This window comes from Linepithema humile, chromosome 6 (assembly GCF_040581485.1).
Source record: "Linepithema humile isolate Giens D197 chromosome 6, Lhum_UNIL_v1.0, whole genome shotgun sequence".
In the NCBI taxonomy this organism is placed as follows: Eukaryota; Metazoa; Arthropoda; class Insecta; order Hymenoptera; family Formicidae; genus Linepithema; species Linepithema humile.
Window position 1 is genome coordinate 22,795,423 of NC_090133.1, and position 18,427 is coordinate 22,813,849.

General features: G+C 37.1%; 4 protein-coding genes across 12 annotated transcripts in view; 2 read left to right on the forward strand and 2 right to left on the reverse strand.

The window, feature by feature from the left end:
- The window catches only part of vari (MAGUK p55 subfamily member vari), a 126,100-nt gene extending 113,531 nt beyond the window's left edge, over positions 1-12,569 (forward strand). For 2 of the 7 annotated variants that reach the window (XM_067356762.1, XM_012368234.2), the window contains 7 exons: positions 2,832-2,947; positions 8,690-8,989; positions 9,556-9,792; positions 9,956-10,430; positions 10,509-10,843; positions 11,033-11,107; positions 11,348-12,569. In XM_067356762.1, coding sequence (XP_067212863.1) covers positions 2,840-2,947; positions 8,690-8,989; positions 9,556-9,792; positions 9,956-10,430; positions 10,509-10,843; positions 11,033-11,107; positions 11,348-11,524 — 1,707 coding nt within the window. In that variant the 5' untranslated portion in view covers positions 2,832-2,839 and the 3' untranslated portion in view covers positions 11,525-12,569. The other 5 variants (XM_012368236.2, XM_012368232.2, XM_012368238.2 and 2 more) reach the window with 5 other exon arrangements.
- Positions 12,570-12,907: 338 nt separating this feature from the next.
- Positions 12,908-16,958, forward strand: LOC105672949 (endoplasmic reticulum-Golgi intermediate compartment protein 3). 2 transcript variants are annotated; one of them, XM_012368240.2, is made up of 8 exons: positions 12,908-13,152; positions 13,585-13,743; positions 13,817-13,933; positions 14,016-14,056; positions 14,137-14,204; positions 14,272-14,495; positions 14,575-14,703; positions 16,023-16,958. In XM_012368240.2, exons 1-8 carry the CDS (start codon positions 12,924-12,926, stop codon positions 16,358-16,360), a joined length of 1,305 nt encoding a protein of 434 aa, XP_012223663.2. In that variant the 5' UTR covers positions 12,908-12,923; the 3' UTR covers positions 16,361-16,958. The 2 variants fall into 2 exon arrangements, with proteins under 2 accessions (XP_012223663.2, XP_012223664.1); XM_012368241.2 differs by having other exon boundaries at positions 13,128-13,267.
- LOC105672953 (reactive oxygen species modulator 1) lies at positions 14,692-15,605 on the reverse strand. Of its 2 annotated transcripts, XM_012368245.2 has the most exons (4): positions 15,459-15,598; positions 15,246-15,299; positions 15,019-15,157; positions 14,692-14,924 (listed from the first exon to the last, which is right to left on the reverse strand). In XM_012368245.2, the coding sequence occupies exons 3-4, from the start codon at positions 15,147-15,149 to the stop codon at positions 14,816-14,818; spliced, it is 240 nt and encodes a 79-aa protein (XP_012223668.1). In that variant the 5' UTR covers positions 15,150-15,157; positions 15,246-15,299; positions 15,459-15,598; the 3' UTR covers positions 14,692-14,815. The 2 variants fall into 2 exon arrangements, with proteins under 2 accessions (XP_012223668.1, XP_012223667.1); XM_012368244.2 differs by lacking the exon at positions 15,246-15,299 and having other exon boundaries at positions 15,459-15,605.
- mTerf3 (mitochondrial transcription termination factor 3) lies at positions 16,948-18,362 on the reverse strand. Its single transcript, XM_012368243.2, has 2 exons — positions 17,351-18,362; positions 16,948-17,277 (listed from the first exon to the last, which is right to left on the reverse strand). Exons 1-2 carry the CDS (start codon positions 18,225-18,227, stop codon positions 16,997-16,999), a joined length of 1,158 nt encoding a protein of 385 aa, XP_012223666.2. The 5' UTR covers positions 18,228-18,362; the 3' UTR covers positions 16,948-16,996.
- Positions 18,363-18,427: the final 65 nt, after the last annotated feature.

Consider the following 18,427-nt stretch of genomic DNA (forward strand, 5'->3'; position numbering starts at 1 on the left):
ATTCTATCACTTTTTTATTCTAGTCAGATACGATAATTTACGACTTTTCCCCGGAACATTGTCATTGAAGAAATGATGAAAAAAAAAAAAAAAAACTTTCGCGAAAGACTAAAATCGCGATTGACGTCGAACAATCGACGTCACGCCGATTCTCACCTCTTATTTTTCTTCTCTTCTTTCCCGTTCTGCGTGTTACTCCCTCCATCGATCCGTGGTGGCTACCAGCTGGGTTGTTTCTGGATACATAAACGTTTCCGACCCTTCGTAAAGCCAGTTTCGAATCTGTGTAGCTAGTCGGCTATCGGTCGCGCTTACGATTTCACGAGATCCACCGATCCTTGGCTTTCTCACCGTTGCTGCACCGTTTTTGTCGCGACATCGCTTATTCCGTGACTTCTTTTAAAATGTGCAAACATATGATAGGTGTTATCTGTGATAAATTCTGAACAAACGGGAAGGTAATGTGACGCGCCGAGACAAGTCAACGAGTATCAAGTTTGCCTCGGTTGCCCCACCATCTCGGCGGGGTGCCACTTGCGGTTCTCTCGTCTGGACCAGGGCCTTCGGGCCCAGACAGGTGTAAGACAACGTTCCCATTCACCGCGAGGCAGTGGCGAGAAGAACAACAACGGAGACATTTTCTTCCCACGAATCTTAACTGCGAGCATTAACTGTAGTAAATTTAATGGTGCAATTAACTACCAATGACTGAACAGTGATAATAGGTTTATGTTCGGTGATAATACACGGTCAATCTTGTAAATTGCAAATTGTAGAGGAAAATTACTTTGAAGTGATATTTTTATCTTAAGGTAATACACGGTCAATCTTGTAAATTGCAAGTTGCAGAGGAAAATTACTTTGAAGTGATATTTTTATCTTAAGGTAATGACAATTCTGTGTTATATAAATACAAGAATATGATGAAAAATGCAACAAAATGTGAAAGTGAACTGTTGAACTCGAGACGAATTTTCCGCGAAATTAGAAAGTCCGTCCGAATATAGTTTTACATTCTGCACGCGAAACTGAATGTTGCTATCATGGTTTTCTTCGGAAGGAAGGAGAAGCTGGAGAATCGGCGATTGCTGGCCAGCATAGATGCCATGAACGGTGGCGTTATCCATCAAATCGACAATGGTAAAGTTTTCATTCTCGCCCCGCGAATTATCGATATTTAGCATTTCGTAATTGATTGCAAGATGCGGTTTTTCGCATACGTCATGATTTCCGATAGAATTGTCATCGTCGCTTCTCTGAAATTAAAAAGAAATATTTTGTTACTCCACGTATATGCGAATAGATGTTCTCAATATCGAGGCATGTTTCCTTGAACATCCGGAGGGAGTGAGCGCAAATATTATCACCAGCCGCATATTTATAATTTCCGCCGTTTGCTTTTCCCGCGGTTTTAACGTCGACCGTGTGGCATAACGGTTACGCCTTTCGCTCGACGACTTTCAACTGTTGCGTTACCTGCCCACTAGCACGTAAAATTCATCAGCACATTGCTGACAACAATGCATTCTGGGACTCTGTGTTGTATGAATTAATTAATCATTGATAACGTAACTGCGTTACGAATGCACATATATTGACGATAGCAGCTCCACAGAATGATCATGAATTTGTAACAACGTATGCTGTGACAAACGCATCGATTATGTAGTTTTTTACATTCCTGTTATACAATATTTTATAATTCGGCATCGAAGCTAAGCAAACGTACATAAATCACGCATATATATTAGCGCGAAAAATTCAATAGCATATTCCGTGTACATTGTATCTTTCATACTTCCATCTATACCATAATATCTTATAATGGCATGCATTTATCATTCATGCGTTGTATAGTTGGGTTATTATTGCACAGCCAAGTGGTTTCCATCGATCATTCTAGTTTCAAATATGTCACTGGAGCATAATGGATCGATGAATCGTACAAAATTTAAATTGCTTAAAAACTATATTTCCAACAAAACAAAATGCAAGCAATCAAGTTTCTACGCATATGTTTTCCTTAGTACAAATGTTTAAATGAATCCGAAAGCAACAAATATCGTGATCAATAATATTGAACCGTCAAGCAAATGTTAGCACTACTCAAATAGGACACGATAATAATGTCTAAGAAGCCTTGGTGCCACTTGAAGTCGTGAAGTTGACGTTAATTGAAGCGCACTTAGATATATTATTTAGTACTTTATTTTACAGCTCTCGAGCTTGCTCTAAATAAAGTCAATTCTAAACATACTTCACTTGTAATTTTGTACTTGTTTGCACGCGTAGCAGGTCGCCGATAATTTTGCAAACTCTAAGAGAAATAGTTATTCCTTTTTTTACTTTGTGCTCTAAATATAAAAAACAATTTTTCAAATAAAATTGCAAAATTCGTAAAAAGGAAAAGCAGCTATCACTATCACATCGACCGAATCGATTAGCTAATTTCATATGTTTTTCAGATACTATCCGCATTTTCATCGTTTATCTTCTTAATTAAATTTAAAGTTTATTTTTGAGTGCAGTTGTTAAAATTTTTTAAAAATGTTTAACAATTCTCTACATCAGATTGACAATTGAGAAAGATTTCGCGTAATGCATCGGCCACCTGTAGCTGACCCAATATTGATCAGGCCAAAAGATGGCCACGCCCGAGTTCACTCTCACGTCACTGCGACCCTGTTGGCATCCCTCGCTTTTCACCCACTTGCCACCCTCTTTTAACTTCCCTCAACCGCTGCTACTGTCGCCGCCGTATGCGACGATGCGCTGTTCGTGGCCCGTGTATTCACAGCTGATTATGAACGAGTGCGTCGTTACTGTTCCAGCTGCGTTCATGCACGTACGTGACAATATCGAAGAACTGGGTAAAGTTGCCGATGACACGGACCTGCTGTTTCTGAAGGGACTTCTTGACAGCCCGGTAGTTACATCTCTCGTTAAAGTAAGTGCGTCTTTTATCTTGAAATCAAAGTAAACCGAAAGATCGTTATGCGAGATAATTGTGGACTTTCCTTGCCTCGGCAGATTATAGTTTTTTTTTTTTTTTTTTTACCCATAAATTGAATAAGAATTTTGTGAAAAACATTTGACATTTTCATCGGTATATGTTTGAATTTTCTAATGTAAGATGGAAAAACTGCGAGTATTAAATTCAGTTAAGTAACAGTTTATTTCCTCAGCTTTTATCGTCCTGTTCATCGCGTCGCTAGAAATTCTAATGGGGAAGGCTACACTGAATCGCAGTTTTTCTTGTAATATGAGCGGGCTATAAACGCATCAGTGGATAATTTTATCCTACACGCTGCGTATGTAGTCGAACGCGTCCATGTGCGTCCATATGTTCATTAACAGTGTTTACTATGATAGAAATTTACGAGCGACATGCAGATTTACGAGCAGCTTTGCCCACCGCGGTATCCTTTTGATTCGTTATATCGTTGAATGAAAAATTGAAACGATTATGCGAGCGTTTTCGGCCGTCTGTTCAAATATTTCGGTTATTGAACCGATGCCGACTAAAAATATTATAATGTAACATTAGACGGCATTTAAAAAAATGGATTTCGCAAAATATAATTGGCTGAGTGAATTTGAGATCGTCTGATATAATTTTACACAGTTCCGAAATCCCTTAAAATATTCCCAGGATTAAATATTGCATTGAGCAACACCGAGGGTCCTTCATAAAGTGCATTAATGTATTCTGCATGTTACGGTTGAGTCGCTAGTATGTCGCTTAATTGCATACATAGCGAAACGATGTGTGTACTTGAATACACACGATTATCTCACGTGAGTGAATAATAATACCCCGCCTCGCTGGAATTTGATCGAGTGGTATGTAGCGGAAGGCAAACTCGTTCATCACTCAGCATGGAAAAAAAAGAATTTTGGGAACATGCGTGTTATTTTTCCTCGCTCTGCGTGCCTTCACGTGCTTGCATCATACTCTCGAAACATCCGCGACACCCACGCTATTTCGGTCGCGACACACTTCTCTAGCACGAAGAGTATCGCGGCCTTCGATGAGAATATTATGGGCTAAATCGGCAATATACGTGACGCGATTTTTTTTTCCACAGCGATATGATTGTATAAGATTAACTAGCATGATTGCAATGATTTTCCACGTCGAGCGAACGAGAAAAAAGGTTTCTGAATTAAATTGTATTAAAACTTAAATATATATTTCGCGCTTGATATTTTCTCCTTTGATTTTTCTCGCAAGATTTTCGAACGCACGCGAAGAATATTGAGAAAAGAAGGTTTCTAAATTAAATTAAATTCAAATTCAAATATGTATCTTGCGCTTGATGTTTTCTCTTGTGATTAAAATGGACAGAAGTAATGAGGAGAACTAGAACGGATTAAATGATTACATATTTTTGTCATCGTTACCTCTACAATCATTAACACTTTAACATTCGTATATGTTTGTTATAAAAATAATCATAAGTATTTATAGTTTAACAAACATCAGGTTTTTTCCTTGTAACAAAATTTTAAATCGAAATCTTTTTCTTTCCTTTACCTGCGCGTCGAAACTCGTGCATTTCTCCCTCGTCTGAATAGGGTCCACATTCCAACAATATATACCTGGCAGGTACAGAATACGTCATGGGCAGGGACCGCTGTTAAGAAGGTTCTCTCGCCTTAATAGCAAAGTGAACCAACAATGGAAAGTGCTGAAAAACGCGGTGGAATATATTATCTTTGTTGAAAAATAAGGTGGGAAAATCTCTAGATAGCGAAAGAAAATTTAATAATTGGTCGTTGAAAAGCGAAGAGAAAAGGTGACAATAAAGAAAGAGAAAACAATGAGAGGAACAAATTAATACCCGACAAAATGAATATAATTGCATACAATTACGTATACGAATAGGTGGGAAATTATTCTACTGTTATTATAGAATATTATAATTTGCGAATATAGGATGTGAAGAAGAAAATTGAGATTTATGGTCACACAACTTTGCTCCCTTTCTCTTAATAATATTGGATAATTGACCACGACCTCGTGGACCTCTTAATAATTGAACAGGTCATAGGCGCCTCTGCGGAGTCATCGCTTGTGCTCGCAGAAATCTAAGCGCGGACATGCGTGTCACGATGGTACATGCGACTTACGTGCGTGTTTTATAAGTCGTAGCGTGTATGAGACGATGTAATTTCAGTCGGGGACTTCGGCTTTGTAATCGCACGAGAGGAAGTGGGAGAAGCATACGACATATGTTGATTCCACATGTGTGGAATGACAGGACTGTGCTATGCAAGCAGATTCTTATCAAAACTTTTTATCTTGTAGAATCGAATGATGAACTTCCCGTGTAACTGGATCAACTTTCGTGATCTATTTATGCGCAGAATTATTTTTCTACAATGCAAAAAATTCTTTCGCGTTAATTTGTCCACGAATCAACAAACAATTTAATCAATTTCGCTGATTACTGCATATTCCGTCGTTGTTGTCACACTAAACTGCTAACTTTTCAAACTGTCACACATTTAATAATGGAGCATTCAGATATCTTTGTTATTGGTTATTAAATGACTATGCAGTTTTTAATAATGACAAGGAAACTAATTTAGTTCTAGAACTAAACTGTTTTCATAATTTGATGAGGAAAATGTATTTTATTGAACGAAATATATTGCCACTCGACTATTTTATCTGAAATTGATTTCTGGAATAGAATTTTAAAAATAAAAATTTCGTTATTTTCACTCGCTGTTTCTGCGTTTAATCGTCGTTTGTTTTTTTACGATTTAGTTTGCATTACATAGTTTTTCCAAAATGTTTACATCATTCAATATACTGTGTTGCGGTTCTTTATTTACAAAGCAAAGAAGTCTGAGAAAGTACGATTGCTACAATGTGTCGAGGTTTTACATTACGAACAACGAAGCTACCTGTTCCGCGAATCTAAACTACTTTTGAATAAAGTTAGATTGTAAAAAGAACTGGAAATGAAACACGGTATTGAACGTGTTTACGCTCGATTACAGCTATTTTTACAAACGGAATCAATCGTGAACGTGGGAACGAAGTATCCTACTTTTATGAATAATATTCTATTAAACTAGAAGCAATACATATGCGAATATTCCATATACATCTTGCACGTCTTCTCGTGAAAATGAATGAAGAAAAGGTGAAAAGAAATGATGAAGAAAAAGGAAAAAATCGATCGATTTTTTATGATATAATTTCAAATTAAATTTGGAAGCGGTGTTGAAGAAACGCTGTGAGCACTTTGACATTTTCACAAAAAAGAAGGAAAGCCGCTCTGCAATGAGAAATGCCTTGCACATATCGCATTTCTCGACCGACGACCTTGGAATTGTGGCTCCTGAATGAACGGTTACGTTCCTGGGGCAAACGTAGCGGAGTGTTGCATGCTAGGAGAGGAAGGATCCCCACCTGTTTCAGGCGACTCGCCTGAACAAGCTGCCTACGCGGAGGGAGGCAGCCGACGACGTCAGTAGGCGCGGCAGTTTTCTGACGCTGCTTACCTAAGCGAGTGTCGCGCGACATACGGAACTTAAGTATCTTCCTTTAGTCAGCATCTTGCGTGCCACTTGCCCCTTGTGATAGATCTGGTTTCTCCTCGTGTACGTCCGGTCTCGACCCTCGCCGATCGATACTACAGCGGGGGCACCGACACGACCGCGTTCAGCGTCATCAGTGCGTTCGGAGCACCGCGCCACGACTCTTTCTTCAGGTGAGCGTTGTTCCTGACTAACGCGGAAGGAAATATCTGCGGGAAAATATTCGTCGAGAGATCGTCGAGCGAGAGATCATCCTCCTCGGCTTTGTGCTTCTCTCCACTTTTAAGTGGAACGTAGAAAGGTGCGACGTCGGAGAGACGCGAAATGCCGTTAATAATGGCTCGGTAGGAGATCGAAAGGTGTGTGCGATGAAGCGACGGTAGGATTGCCGTATGTATAGTTTGATTCGGCCGATTGCTGAGAACGATATGTGAAAAACTCCTTTCGATGGCGAGTCTCAATGATATTCAGGAAAAAAAAAACGTTTACTTTGCTGCAATTATTGCGGTCGTGATTCGCGTAGAAAATGTGCCGCGTCAATCGTCACTTTCTCGGCGGGGATATGCAGCGTGATTGTGGGGATCAATGCGAATCGAATGTCTCGTTCTTCGCAGGAACGTAAAACGATTCATCTTGCATCTCGAAGCCATGATCTCTGCAATGAAGTGGATAAATAAATACCCAAGTTTTATAGCTCATAAACAAGTAGCGTGCGGCTATAGTGAGTGCACCTCTGACGCAGTCTTCAGTAAATTTGGTATTTGTTGTACAATCGAAACTGATACAATTTCGATGAAACTGTTCGGAGAAAGCTTGATCTCTTTCACTGGTCGTTTATCACGTCGATTTAATGATCCGCAACGAAGCGTGTTGATAAATACAGTGCGTTAAATATCGATTCGCGAGTCGTGCTCGAACTTGTGAGGCACAAACGAAATAAAGAATTTGGAACATTGAAAAATTCTCAAGAACCATTTATACTTTATTGTATAATCATTATGCTATTGAAACCGTTGTTTCAAGCCGGTCATTAGTCATCGAGAAATTAGCCGCCGGTTTCGTAACGCGCCGAGCACGTACGGCTCTCGTCTGATGCTGCTAGTCGGCAAAGCGCACGTAATGATCGTCGGTGCTCGGAGCTCGATTGCGGTTGTTGATTGCAGAAGTTCTTGAGAGGGAATAATTCGATAGTGAATCATCGTCTTTAATCATTTAGTTCACGTCAAGCAACCGTAATAGGTCGTATTCTTGAAAAGTTCCAGCATTCGCGTCGTCGAATAAGTGACCTACTTTTCCCATTATCCATTCGTTGCAATGAGAGACTGGTAGAGACCGTTCTAGGCAAGCGAGCAGACTAAATGTTCTTACGTGTTGATTAGATTAACTCTAATCCAATCAGACGCCGACGACATCAATCATTAAAAGTCAGATTTCTTTTTGATTGTATTTAACACATCTCATAATTTGCAACTTTTTACATAAACGTTTTAACCGGTGACATATTTTGATTTGCGCGACTTCTTTCAGCGCGAAATAAAATAAAAATATATAATTTTTAGAAAAAAATGTGAAATCAAAATTATCTTGCAAAATTGCTCGCAACAATACTTTTGAACTCATGCTGTGTATAAATATTAGAGTTGTTTATTTAACAAATCTAGTTGCAAGAACGCATTGAAATGGCCAAGTTGGAAGAAATTTGTTGATTCAACAGCACGTAGTTTCTCAACTTGCAATCTTCTGGCAAATTTAACGCAGAAACTCGTTTTGACTGGCAAAAGCCACGTTGTTAAAATATGGATATCGTAATAAAGATATTCTACTTGTATAATTTAAACAATATTGAAATGTCAACAAATTAACAGTCCAGTTTTGTTTCTCGATTCGAAACACGGAATTACAAATCTAGAAAATACAAAATTAAGGAAGCTGTTAATTAAATAGCAAAAGGAAAAATACATACATTATTAGTCAACGTCTAAACAACACGGTAAATAACGTAATGACAGTACACACAGGTAGAGCTGCGTGCCAGCATGAAAAGAAAGCGTTGCACTGTGAAGGAATCTCATCTCTAAGATTCATGAGAAACCAGTTTTTCAACAGGTTTTGATTTAAAATTTCTGTCTGCTAGGTCCAGGAGCGTCTTGAGGATCCGCCGGTGCCTGTGGAACCGGTATGCTCGTCCGTCTGTGACATCGTCGACGAGGTGTGTCACGCCTTTCGAGCTTCCGGCAATCTGAACGCCAGAGAGCTGGTGAATCTTCTCAATAGCTCGCATCTGAAAGCGCTTTTGGAGACACACGACGCGATTGTGGAACGCAGAGGAGCATCTTCTGAGTCGAAGCCTTCCGTGGTGACGATGCCAACGAACAAGAAAGAAGAGGCGCCTATCAGGGTGGTCGGCTTTAGAAGACAACCAGATGAACCTTTGGTAAGTCAGCATACAGAGATAATTTTGCATCAAGTTAAATTGATAAAAATTGTTAATTAGTGTTCGAGAAAAGATAATCAATTAACTTTAATTTCAATCTACAAATTTGTCCTCTTCTTTATGTATTATAAAAAATGTTTTCTTAATTTTTCTGTTTAATAAGAATAGCGTAGTTATTAGTATTTAAGAGAAATATTTCAATTAAAATATGCGGAAAACTGGATTTAGAATTATTTAGAACGAGAGATTGAAAAGTTTATCGTGAGAGAATCTTTATCCTCAACTTAGTTCGCCAGATTCGCTCGAAGAAAAGATGGAAATGCTACTTGCAGTTCATAAACAAGTACGAATGTTTATTTCTCAGACAGGCGCGATTTCCAGTGCCATATGTTTCAGCGATTTTCCGCTACCGTGTGCTTTAAGATTCTTTAACACGCTGAAATGTGGTTAGCAGTTTTCTACATCGTCGGTCGATTGACGTTTTGTTTATCGTCACGCGGAGAAACCTTTGAACGTTTTGTTTATCGTCAAACGGGACGCTTATCTTTGCCTCTGCATTCTTCCAGGGACTAACAGTGCAGGTCGACGAGTCTGGAAACTTAATTATCGCCAGAATTCTCGGTGGCAGCACAGCGGCTCGTCAAGAGCTGCTGAGAGCAGGCGAAGTAATACTCGAAGTCAATGGAAAACGAGTTCGAAATCCCGAAGAGCTCCAACAGGCGATTCAAGACGCCAAGGACAATTTATCTTTGAAATTGGCTCCGGGCATCGCTTCCGATGCGAATCGGCTTCTCAAGTCCACGGTAAGTCATATTTCCGCCTCGATGCTCCCGATAACTGTCACGTTTTTGTCCTCCTTACGATGCTCATTCAGGTAGAGAAAATACAATGTCACGTCGTAATCAGAGCAATGAAAATCGTAATGATTCGATCGTCGTAATGACCTTGTCTAATTTATTGTTGCAGTGTTACATGAGAGCTCTCTTCGATTACGATCCATCGGAGGACACGTTGTTGCCTTGCAAAGAAATCGGTCTACCTTTTCAAAAGGGCGACATTCTCCAGATCGTTGATCAGGCCGATCCAAACTGGTGGCAGGCGCGAAGAGTGGAGGGCGAGAGTCTCGGCTCACCAGGTCTGGTACCCTCCTTGGAGCTGGAAGAGCGCAGAAAAGCCTTCGTGCCGCCCGAGGCCGATTTCGTTCACAAGATTAGCATCTGCGGTACAAGAATATCCAAGAAAAAAAAGAGGAAGATGTATCAATCTAAGTCGAACGGCGAATTCGACAGTGCCGAGCTGCTTCTCTACGAGGAGGTCGCTCGAATGCCGCCGTTCCGTCGCAAAACCTTAGCCCTGGTCGGTCCACGCGGCGTAGGCCGGCGGACCTTGAAAAATAGATTGATCAATAGCGATACCGATAAATTCGGCACTATAGTACCATGTGAGTGACGTTACTCTATAAATGTTTCATCTATCGATGAGTTAAGTAGCATTTTAACCAGCACCATCTTTTTTCCAGATACATCGAGACCGCCTAGAGTTCTCGAAGAAAACGGTAAAAGCTACTGGTTTACCGATCGCGAGTCCATGGAGACTGACATCAGAGAGCACAGATTCTTAGAACACGGTGAACACGGTGGACACCTGTACGGTACTAAATTGGATTCTGTACGAGAACTGATAAGGGCTGGCAAGATGTGCGTGTTGGACTGCAGTCCGGCCGCGCTCAAGATCCTCCATAACAGTACAGAATTTATGCCTTACGTCATATTTATCGCCGCACCCGGAATGGAGCAGCTGAAATCTTTATACGATCTCGGGAGGTCGACTGGTGCCAGCAGTCGGAATCTAACGGTATTTTCATGCAGAACTTAATTACATTTTATAAAAATTGCCTTCCCTACGTCTTTAATCTCCGTTCTTTAGAGCTCCTTCTATTGAATTATGTAATGCTAGCAACGACTTATTTGTTTTTATTCAGTTTAATTTTTATTCTACCAGTTTAGTTAATTCGTTGTATAAATTTGATGTTGGCTTTGCTAGTTCGACCGTCAGAGTTCCATCAGATACAGTTCCAGAAGAGCCAGAACGTTGGAATCCCTTGCATCTTTATATGAGGTTTGTATTGCATGATATTTATGTTTAATTCAATGCCATTCCATTCGATCTTCATATGTGATTGTAATCCTAGCATGTATTTATAATATTTTTAATTCGCAAATGACGCTCTCATATGATTCTACTTATATCGCATTAAAGCATCATTTTTCTCGAAACAAAATTTATACAAAATTCATAAGTCTTACGATTAATTAACATTAAAAACACCCAATTAATTAATAATCTGTTTGATAACAGGAAGACGATTTGAGATCCACATTAGAGGAGTCCGCGGCCTTGCAAAGAGCTTACGAAAAGTACATCGACTTAGTGATCGTGAATGAAGATTTTGATAACACGTTCAGGCAGGTGATTGCAGCTTTGGATGCCTTAGCCACGGAGCATCAATGGGTTCCAGTTAATTGGATATATTAATTAATTTCCATTGGATGTCAGAAGAATCAAATCTGGACTCAAGTTGCCAGTTTTACGTGCGAATGGATAAAGGAATTTATTATTGCTAATGCGTCCGGAAATTACGAGATCTGTCTGCCGAGCAACTTAAAAAAAAGGCACGTGTAATCAGAGTACAAAGAATGTTACACATGTGCCGTAGAAAGCGATATTAATATGTCGCTCAAAGGGTGCAATCGAGAATCTCATTGCCGTTCATAGTTAACCACAACGTAGCGTTTACATTAATTCGTTATAGGTTTCCAAACGACCCGTTTTATTTATGGAATCCCATCGAATTTCTTTTTTTTATATATTAATATATACCGAATTATAATATAAAGGGAATTGAATTTTTATCCTTGATGAATCGGAATAGCAGTAGAGATAAAAGAGCTTATTTATATACATATAAATCATGTCGCGCGCTGCATTTTTTACTGCCAATTTTTACAACGACTGCAATTAACAACGGGTCGATTGATGTAAGTGTTAGACCGCCGTCCAATTAATTTTAGCGTATTTTTAATTTAGTTGATATTAACGATAATTTTCATACATGTATAATTATTTACTTCACCCGAATTGTTTCTTTTGTCCTATTTGCATTCTATTTCGTGTCTCATTTTGCTGCTCGTACATGCTAAGTATATTCCTGGCATAGAGTGCCTTAATAGCGCAAGCCTATGATTGGGCTGCTGCGAAGACCTACTATGTCGAGACACAGACGTTTTACAGTCGAATTTTACATAAGACAGAACTAATAACGCGTTTTCTAATCTCCGATGAACACTTACATATACACCCACATATGTATATATCTATACAGCACAAAACTTTTCAGCAACAATGCACTCTTGCAAGTCGAGGAATGCGTCTACTTTATAGATTAAAACGAATCATACAAATGCGTAACGACAGATTAAATATCTGTATACTGAATATCGAGACGCTTGTTCTGAAAAGCAATGTGATACACGATGTGGAATAAAGTTTAATGAACATTTGTTACGAATTAGAAACATAACACTGGGATTATTATTAACATCCTTTTCCACGATCTTTCTTCCAAACAATCTTTAAAACTATCACCACGTTATTATCATAATTTAATATAATTTTTATCTCCGTTATACATCCACAAACAAATATGTAATTAAAAGTGAAAATATATATGTATTTTTTTATATAGATGATGCTATGTATAGAATCTCTAGCAAGTAAAAGATAAGTAATACATTTAGGGAGCACATTGCAACAGTTTGGCGTCGATTACGTTCGCATTAGGGCTGTGTTTTTTAATATATTTCTTTATTGTTTGATTGAAAGTTAATGTTTGTAGCGCGAAAATTGCATGGTTCAATGCACAGCTGACCAGCTGATGGTAGCGTGTTGTGTCTGCCACGTTACAAGGTGGCAGGAGTCGGTATGCATGTATTGCGGGAAATATCAGCTCGCCGTGAAGTGCTTCCTGGATGTAGGAGCGTGCCGCGAACAGCCTTTCTCGTCGCCAGCAGCCAAGAAAATGCAAATACTACGGCAATTAGATGTACATCCGAAAGTGCGCGAGGAGGCTGACATTCTTGTGAGGACTTTCAGCGGTGCCATCGGTAAATACAATCAGAGAATCGTTGCTCAAAGCAACTTGTCAATTCCATCGACTTCTACGTTGACACCTGTCTCTATCTGCTCGTGACGAAAGCAGAGTTCGAGAATTTCCCATGAGTATATAAGTATTTATATTCTATTAAATAATATTTCGTTATGGTGCAGAATAAAACAGTGTTGACAAGTGGTTAACCTGCAAATTCTTTATTTCTGTTCTACTCTAAGATTTTAAATTTAAATCTTTTTTTTTTGTGTTCGTCGACATTTGCACGGATATTTGTGATTATTCTACGTATGCATTTCCTGAGATTTGACAAGGATCATTGTTTACATTAAGTCCATAGTAAATAAAGCCCAGCTTGACATACTGATCAATTTTGTTGAAAAACCAAGGACTTAATACCAATGCAAATGACAAAATATTGTCTTTTCAGTTACAATTATTAGTACAATCATCATGGGTATACTCTTTATGTCAGAAGTGAACTATTATCTTACACCGACAATGAGTGAAGAATTATTTGTGGACACATCGAGAGGTTCTAAATTGCGAATTAACTTAGATATAATAGTTCCCACAATATCTTGCGATCGTAAGTATAAAATATCCCTTGTAATATATACAAAAAAAGGCAATATAGCTTCTAACATTTCAATATTTTGCAGTTTTATCAATAGATGCAATGGATACGACAGGTGAACAGCATTTACAAATAGAGCACAATATTTTTAAAAGGCGGTTAGATTTAAATGGTAAACCCATGGAGGATCCACAAAGAACAAGTATGTGTATATCCTATTCTTCTTGATAATTTACATTATATTGAATAGCTCAGAAAATTATGTAAAAAGTGCTATATTGCAGATGTTACAGATGCAAAGGTTGTCAGTAAAACTACAGAAAAGGTAACAAAGGACTTTCATAAATATCTCCTTACTGTATGTCCGTTTTTATAATAGTTATTATTAACAGAACATTTTTACAGGCAGTGGAGATTGGTTCTACCACAGAAACTTGTGGAGATTGTTATGGAGCAGCCACGGAATTAATAAAGTAAGATTCTATCTATTAAAAATAAAATCTATTCATATTGATATTTACAAAATTCAATTATCGGCAGATGTTGCAACACTTGTGAGGAAGTGCGGGAAGCCTATAGACTTAAAAAGTGGGCCCTTCCTGACCCGGCTAATGTTAAACAATGTCAAAACGACAAATCGATGGAAAAAATTAAACATGCCTTTACACAAGGCTGTCAAATTTATGGTTATATGGAAGTGAATAGAGTTGGTGGAAGTTTTCACATTGCGCCAGGAGACAGCTTTTCTGTGAATCATGTTCACGGTAAGTTAACCAAATTTTAAAATTCTTTATAATGTTCACAGCTACTTTCACATAGTACTTGTTCTTTTTTATGCTGCAGCGCATGATGTTCAACCTTACACTTCAACTCATTTCAATATGACATATAAGATTAGGCATTTAAGTTTTGGGCTCAATATTCCTGGAAAAACAAATCCTATAGATGATACTACTGTAGTCGCCAAGGAAGGTATGTCTTTATTTCTTAAACCTAATTTTATTACGAAATCAGTAACTTGTTTTTACATTACGAACAGTTGCAAGTGAAAGATCAAAGAATTTCATAAATAGTTCTGTACATACTAGCATCGAATTCCTGTTCCAATAGCCATAAATGTACCAAACGTACCACCACCTTGAATCATTACTTTGCCAACATTATTGAACAATTCTCTTCCTCTCAATCCGTATCTGGTAATGAAACATTTTACAATAAAACATTTTATAATACATGCACTTAAGTCACACAATACGCGTGTATATCGCTCTTTATATAAAGTGATACCTAAGGGCAGAAAATCCTCCAAAGAGTGCACCAGAAGCCATTCCTACACAAAATCCAATTGTAAAACCTATTTTCATTCTATCAAAGCAAGAAGGTCCTTGCTGGTAGGCTCCACCTGGTACTACAGGCATTGTGCAATCTGCAAAACAATTTTAAATGTCAATTTTTATTTCTCGTTCTGTTTTCATTTGTCGCAGGCTATTTTCAAATTTTAACTCATAACTCACGATAAAAGGAGACTTGACAAATTCACTTTTCCTCAATTACTTTATGGATTTGACCTCATAAATTAAAACAAATACTTAAAATTCTATATAATTATTCGATATAATTATTACTAGATATATTTTTACAAAATTTGTTGTACACATATAGCATATAAGATCATTTAATTATGAACATTTACTGTTAAAAGGTTATGTAATTTTATGTCGACTTACGATCGATTGGATGTGTTTTATTTACTTTTTAATTTAGGAATTTAATCGCGATTCTGTGCGACTGCCGGAGATAATCAACGCATTGCACTCGTATCACAATATCGGGAAGGTGCCATGATGAAATTCGCGACGTGATAAAATACGACTGCGCTGTCTGCTATTTCCGTTTCCTCTAACATGACTCGATGGCGGAAAATTTAAACTGTATATAGGACAAATACAGTAATAGGAATTTTACTTTTTAAAGAATAATACTTTATAGGAATGTGTGTGCACAATTTTATTATTTAAATAAAAAAAATTAGAAATTATATTTATAAAAATATTAATTTTTTAATTTTTTTAAAGAATACACACAAATTAAGAACTTTTGTACTTTTATGATTAAATTAATGGATTTTTTTTAAATTCACTTAGGATTTAATTTCACAGATAAATTCCTTATTTAATCCTTTTTCAATTATTAATGTAATTAACCTAATTACATGCTAGAAACAATAATACACTCTAATTTAAATCGAGTAACTAGAAGCCTTGCCATTAATGCAGTTATTTTGTTTTCAGGTGCTATGATGTTTTATCATTATATCAAAATCGTTCCGACGACATACGTCCGTGCTGATGGTTCAACCCTTTTTACAAATCAATTCTCCGTAACGCGACATGCAAAGCAAATATCTCTATTAACTGGCGAATCTGGGATGCCGGGTATATTCTTCAATTATGAGCTAAGTCCACTCATGGTAAAGTACACAGAAAAGGCAAAATCATTCGGGCACTTTGCGACGAACACTTGCGCAATCATTGGCGGTGTATTTACCGTTGCCGGATTGATCGATTCGTTGCTGTATCATTCAGTGCGTGCAATACAGAAGAAAATAGAATTAGGAAAGTACAATTAATACTTACATCTGACTGTAGCAACATTGATTACTGTTAATCCTAACTCTATTTCTTCGTAGATACAAACGCGTTTGGACATGAAACTTTCAGAAGTTCAATGTCAAGTAAAGTGCTGAAAATGATTTAGGATTAATATTAATCACTAATGCGACGAGTCTTAGGTAAATGATTTAAGAACTATGGCAAGTATTATTAATTATGGTTCTGCGGGAGCATCAATTTTCCATCGAAGATTGAACTTTTTGACATAGATTTGTGCATTTAACATTAAATGTGATTTAAATGTGTATTGATTCAGTGTTTGTATTAAAAATTATTACATACCAATTTTTTTTTAGAAAAAATACATAGGTAAAAATACAGTATAATGTGAAAAAAGAAAACAATATGTAATAAATAGTGACACATGCGCTATCTTTTTTAACTTATTTAAAAAAACGATATGGTAATTATACTTGCAACAAATGTTAATATAAAAAAATTACTTGTATATGCAATGTACATAAAATCAACGAGTATATAAAAAAAAATTTAAGTCTTATGGAAACAAAAATGTTGTATTGCCAAAAATAAATTGAATAACAGGTTTGTAAAACATTTGTCAGAATTTATTTATAATTATTATTATATACATATTATGAACATGTTTTTAGAAATGCGTTATAAACTTCAACAGTCGTCTTTGCAATGTCTCTACAAAAGTCCACGTCTGTACCACTAATTAAAGCTCGTGGTGAAACATACATTGGTTTAGAAGGATCATATTGTGCTCGCTTCATTTCTACCAAGAACAAATGCCTCTGTTGGAGTCTAGTTTTTCTACAAAGTAAAATTTGTGGCATTTGCACAATAAAATCACGCTGCAATTGCATTTTGTCGTGAGCATACTCGAATGTATTTAACAATCTTTCACGATCTGGAAACAATTTAAAAAGTAAGAAAAAAACATTGTGTTAATGAATCCTAAAATTATATTAATGTATGCTTACTTTTTGTCCATATTCTTGGTATTTTAAGGAGCAGTTTTTTCATTTGCTTTACATCAAAACCCATCTCTTCTTTGATGGTGAATGTGTTTCTCATTAAATGTACCATTTTATATGTTACTACCTTGGGTCCTTTAACTGTCAAGATCCTCACTTCACTACCATTGAGTTTGAAATTGTGTTGAAAATAGCCAAGTCTACCATCTATATCGTTTGTTTTATACAACAGCCACTTGGGATTTTTACAGATTATAGTTTTTATCATATCCATGCTAAATTCGTGTGCTCTCAAATATCTTATTCTTGTGTGTAGATCATTCATGTCTTCTTTGAAGATCTTGGGATTCTTTGTGAGGAATTCGCCTAAATAATCAGCAGGTACACCACAATCATGCAGAAATCTTATGTATGGTTTCACATCCTTCTCAAAATCAAGACCAAGAATATACTGTACCATTCCCTCGTGTGATTCAAATTTATACAGACCGACTCCAAGCTTTACCAACTCTTGGATCGTGCGAGACTTGTTTGCATATTTCGCGAAGGAAAAAGTCGGAGTAAAATATGGACCAATATCTGATAAATCTTCAGTGCATGTGTCCAAAGGTTTTGATAATGTTACATCATGATCGTCAAGAAAGTCCTCATCAGATAAATTAATAAATTGCTGATTGCACGAAGACTGAGTCGTGTTTAATCTATCTTTTACATCATGTTGACATTCCGCTAAATTATTCAGTTTGATATCAGCTTGACTTTTATCATTCTCTACCTGTGTGTACTGTTTGAGCCCATTATTTCTCGAAATAAATCGTGAGATTAAATTTACTGTAGCCGGTCGTGCCGCTGATATGAGCGAGTAATATCGTTGAAATGGCATATTCAATATTATAATATTATCACGTCATTATAAAATTTAATTGCTGAATTTCTTACTTAAAAATATTCTTGGCATAACAAGATTCGTAAACATAACCTTGTCTAAATTTAGTGACATCAACTTTCTTTCTAGTTATTTTTTTTTTACATTTACAAACCTGAATATCATGTATGGAGTATTTATCTATCTAATAATGGCAA